The sequence below is a fragment of the Penaeus vannamei genome, chromosome 15 (genome assembly GCF_042767895.1).
Source record: "Penaeus vannamei isolate JL-2024 chromosome 15, ASM4276789v1, whole genome shotgun sequence".
Taxonomy (NCBI): Eukaryota; Metazoa; Arthropoda; class Malacostraca; order Decapoda; family Penaeidae; genus Penaeus; species Penaeus vannamei.
This window is the reverse complement of record NC_091563.1, coordinates 39,898,901-39,903,900: the sequence shown is the minus strand read 5'-3', so window position 1 is coordinate 39,903,900 and position 5,000 is coordinate 39,898,901. Positions and strand designations below refer to the sequence as shown.

At 45.5% G+C, this 5,000-nt stretch overlaps 1 protein-coding gene across 1 annotated transcript in view; it reads right to left on the bottom strand.

Annotated features, from left to right (window-relative positions):
- LOC113817434 (betaine--homocysteine S-methyltransferase 1) overlaps nucleotides 1–5,000 on the bottom strand; it is a 13,266-nt gene that overhangs the window by 4,900 nt on the left and 3,366 nt on the right. Inside the window, exon 3 of the mRNA XM_027369504.2 lies at nucleotides 341–459. Coding sequence (XP_027225305.1) covers nucleotides 341–459 — 119 coding nt within the window. The remainder of the gene's footprint in view (nucleotides 1–340; nucleotides 460–5,000) is intronic.

The window sequence follows — 5,000 nt, the reverse complement described above, 5'->3', positions numbered from 1 at the left end:
AACACCAAATTTCCATCGTAATATCTATAAAAAAAAATTAACTCTTCTCATCAAGACAACAGAGAGGTATCAAGGCTTAATAAATAATCCTTCTTCAATTCCTAACGTGAAATTTCCATCGTAATAAAAATAAATAAGAAAGAAAATTAAGACGACAGAGGTATCAAGGCCTAAAACAACTAATCCTTCTTAAACTCCTAACGCGAAATTCACATTATTTAAAATAATAATAATAATAATAATAAAAACTTTCTCATCAAGACAACAGAGGTATCAAACCTCTACAAACAATCCTTCTATCCAAAAAAAAGGTAAACAAAAAAATCTTTACAAAACTCACCGTATATTTTTTGCTAGACTCGTTACCCCTGTTGGCCAGTTTGTCATCTGAGGCGTAGAAGGTGAACGCTTGCATGACGTCAGCTCCTGCGCGCAAGAACTCCCGGTGAAGCTGACGTACTGTGGAGTAAGAGAGACAGAGATTCCCGTAAGTCACCTGACTGATAGGAGTAAGTTTGTAAAGAAGAGTGGGAGAGTCTCTGGCTTAAGTTTTAGGTTAGGGTAGAGAGAGACAGAATCCGTAAGTCAGGAGTAACTTAGGGTTTAGGTTAGGGTAGAGAGATAGAGCTTCCTGGAAGTCACTGACTGATAGGAGTAAGTCTGTAGAGAAGAGTGGGAGAGTCTCTAGGTTAAGTTTTAGGATAGGGTAGAGAGAGACAGAGATTCCTGTAAGTCACTGACTGATAGTAAGTTTATAGAGAAGAGTGGGAGAGTTTCTAGGTTAAGTTTTAGGTTAGGATAGAGACAAATTCCCTAAGTCATTGACTGATAGGAGTAAGTTTATAGAGATGAACGGGAGAGTCTCTGGGTTAGGTTTTAGGTTAGGGTAGAGACAGATTCCCTAAGTCATTGACTGATAATAGTAAGTTTGTAGAGAAGAGTGGGAGAGTTTCTGGGTTAAGTTTTAGGTTAGGGTAGAGAGAGACAGAGACTCCTGTAAGTCACTGACTGATCGGAGTAAGTCTGAGAAGAGTGGGAGAGTCTCTGGCTTAAGTTTTAGGTTAGGGTCGAGAGAGACAGAAACCGTAAGTCACGAGTAACTTAGGGTTTAGGTTAGGGTAGAGAGGCCGATTCCCGTAAGTCACTGACTGATAGGAGTATGAGAAGAGTGGGAGAGTCTCTGGGTTAAGTTTTAGGTTAGGGTTGAGAGAGACAGAAACCGTAAGTCAGGAGTAACTTAGGGTTTAGGTTAGGGGAGAGAGACAGCGATTCCCGTAAGTCAACTGACTGATAGGAGTAAGTCTGAGAAGAGTGGGAGAGTCTCTGGGTTAAGTTTTAGGTTAGGGTCGAGAGAGACAGAAACCGTAAGTCAGGAGTAACTTTGGGTTTAGGTAAGAGCTTCCCTAAGTCACCTGACTGATAGGAGTAAGTCTGAGAAGAGTGGGAGGGTCTCTGGGTTAAGTTTTAGGCGAGGGTAGAGAGAGACAAACCGTAAGTCAGGAGTAACTTAAGGTTTAGATTAGGGTAGAGAGAGACAGAGATTCCCGTAAGTCACTGACTGATAGGAGTAAGTTTATAGAGAAGAGTGGGAGGGTCTCTGGGTTAAGTTTTAGGTTAGGGTAGAGAGAGACAGAAACCGTAAGTCAGGAGTAACTTAAGGTTTAGATTAGGGTAGAGAGAGACAGAGATTCCCGTAAGTCACTGACTGATAGGAGTAAGTTTATAGAGAAGAGTGGGAGGGTCTGGGTTAAGTTTTAGGTTAGGGTAGAGAGAGAGACAGAGATTCCTGTAAGTCACTGACTGATAGAAGTAAGTTTGAGAAGAGTGGGAGGGTCTCTGGGTTAAGTTTTAGGTTAGGGTAGAGAGAGACAGAAACCGTAAGTCAGGAGTAACTTAGGGTTTAGGTTAGGGTAGAGAGATAGAGCTTCCTGTAAGTCACTGACTGATAGGAGTTAGTTTGTAGAGAAGAGTGGGAGAGTTTCTGGGTTAAGTTTTAGGTTAGGATAGAGACAGATTCCCGTAAGCCACTGACTGATAGGAGTAAGTTTGTAGAGAAGAGTGGGAGAGCCTCTAGGTTAAGTTTTAGGTTAGGATAGAGAGACAGAATCCCTAAGTCATTGACTGATAGGAGTAAGTTTGTAGAGAAGAGTGGGAGAGTCTCTAGGTTAAGTTTTAGGTTAGGATAGAGTGACAGAATCCTGTAAGTCACCTGACTGATAGGAGTAAGTCTGAGAAGAGTGGGAGAGTTTCTGGGTAAAGTTTTAGGTTAGGGTAGAGAGAGAGACAGATTCCCTAAGTCATTGACTGATAGGAGTAAGTTTACAGAGAAAAGTGGGAGAGTCTCTAGGTTAAGTTTTAGGTTAGGGTAGAGAGTGACAGAAACCCTAAGTCCCTCAAATATGGGAGCAAGTTTATAAAGAAGACTGGGAGGGTTTGGGTTAAGTTTTAGGTTAGGATAGAGTGACAGAATCCTGTAAGTCACTGACAGATAGGAAGAGTGGAAAAGTCTCTGTGTCATTTTTTTTTAGACTTTCTTGAAGATTTGTTGTCAACTATACTCGTCTGAAGTTTTTTTTTACTCAGCTAAATGCCACATTGATAGTGTTTATTATTCATATCTAATTTAATCTAAATTTTCATGAGCAAGTTATTAATATCTAATGTAATTTACATTCTCATAAACAAGATATTAATACCTAATGTAATTTACATTCTCATAAACAAGTTTTTAATACCTAGTGAAATCTACAGTCGTATCAACAACTTGCAGCTTCTATTTTGCACACAAAACCATCCTAGGCAGACAATTAACAATTTGTCAGCCTGGATTCAGTCATTGAATCCGTGAGGAGAGAGTGGGAGGGGAGAGGAGAGAAGAAAGAAGCGAGAGGAGAGAGGAGAGAGGTGGGAGGGGAGGGGAGGGGAGGGGAGAGGAGAGAGGAGAGGAGATGCGAGAGGAGAGAGGTGGGAGGGGAGAAGCAAGAAATGAGAGGTGGGAGGGGAGAGGCAAGAAGCGAGAGGCGAAAGGAGAGAGGGGGGAGAGGAGAGGAGAGAGGTGGGAGGGGAGGAGCAAGAAATGAAAGGTGGGAGGGGAGAGGAGAGAGGAGAGAAGCGAAAGGAGAGAAGAGAGAAGCGAGAGGAGAGAAGAGGGATGCGAGAAGCGAGAAGCGAGAGAAGGAGAGAAGCGACAAGAGAAGAGAGAAGCGAGAAGAGAGGAGAGAGCGAGAGGCGGGAGAGAGAGAAGCGAGAGGAGAGGAGAGAAGAGAGAAGCGAGAGGAGAGAAGAGAGAAGCGAGAGGTGGGAGAGGAGAGAAGAGAGAAGCGAGAGCTGGGAGAGGAGAGAAGAGAGAAGCGAGAGGAGAGGAGAGAAGCAAGAGGAGAGAAGAGAGAAGCGAGAAGCGAGAGGAGAGAAGAGAGAAGCGAGAAGCGAGAGGAGAGAGGATAGAAGCGAGAGGCGAGAGGAGGCAAAACAACCGAGGATTGGCCTCGTGTACTCTGTGAACTAAAGGTCTAGTTCCCTATCGTCGTCATCATCGGCATTTATGTAGATTTGTATTGTATTACGTCAGCTGTTTTTTGTTTGTTTGTTTATCTCAGCATTGTGTCACATTCTATTTCCTGCTATCTATCTGTTTCTCTGTTCTTCTGATGTTATCTCCAAATCCCTCCTCTTTCTGTTTTACTTTTTATTAGTTCTCTTTCGTCCCTTTTTATTTTTCCTCTCTTCCTGTTCTTTCTCTGTCACCATTACCTCCTCATTTTACCCCTCTTCCTTCTCCTCTTCCTCATTATTCTACTCCTCCTCCTCCTTCTTTATCACAACCACCTCTCTGTTTCCTCGTCGTCCTGTCTACTAAATCCTCATCATCATCATCATCATCCTTCTCCTCCTCATCATCATCCTTCTTCTCCTCCTCCTTCTCCTCCTCTACTTTACCACCCCTCCCCCTCCTCCTCCTCCTCCTCCTTCTTCTTCTCCTCCTCCTCATCATCATCACTATCCTCCTCCTTCTCCTCCTCTACTTTACCACCCCTCCCCCTCCTCCTCCCCTCACCCAACCCCACTTAACACTTGGTCAACCGGACACACTTTTGTACCCTACGAGAACAAGGTGAACAGCTGGAGGTGACAGGGTACGTCACGGCTCGAGGGAATGAGGATAGGGACAGTTAAAAGGTTTTATGGTTTTATCTAATCATTATTGCTTCTTTCTCTTCCTTTTCTTTTTTGTAATTATATGTTTTTGCTTTCACAGTCGTATTGTCTATTGTTGGGAGTCTTTTAGAATGGGTATGGTGTTTTTTGTTGGTATTTCTTCCGCGTGTTTTGTTCTCTTCTGTAAAAGCGAATGAATATTTGACTCCATAACGCATAACACGTATAGTATGTATAACGTAAGGGCGTTGTTTACACACCTTTTTTTTCGCTTTATAAGCTCACCACCGGGAACCCCAAGCACGCCCGAATTTTAGCCCAAATCACGATACCCGCCCATCCAACCCCCTCTCCCCCCACCCCGCCCCTTCGTCTTCCCCTCCTGCACACCCGAAATTTAGCCCAAGTCTCGATAACCGCCCATTCCACACACACCCCCGCCCCCTACCTTCGTCTTCCCCTCCTGCACACCCGAAATTTAGCCCAAGTCTCGATAACCGCCCATTCACCCCCCCCCACCCTCGATACCCGCCCATCCCACCCCCTCCTCCCCCCACCCGCCCCTTCGTCTTCCCCTCCTGCACGCCCGAATTTTAGCCTAATTCCCTGATCCGCCCATTCACCCCCCCCCCCTCGATATCCGCCCATCAACCCCCCCCTTCCCCCCCCCACCCGCCCCTTCGTCTTCCCCTCCTGCACGCCCGAATTTTAGCCTAATTCCCTGATCCGCCCATTCCCCCCCCCCCTCCTACCCTCGATACCCGCCCATCCCACCCCCACCCCGCCCTCGATACCCGCCCATCCCACCCCCACCCCGCCCTCGATACCCGCCCATCCCACCCCCT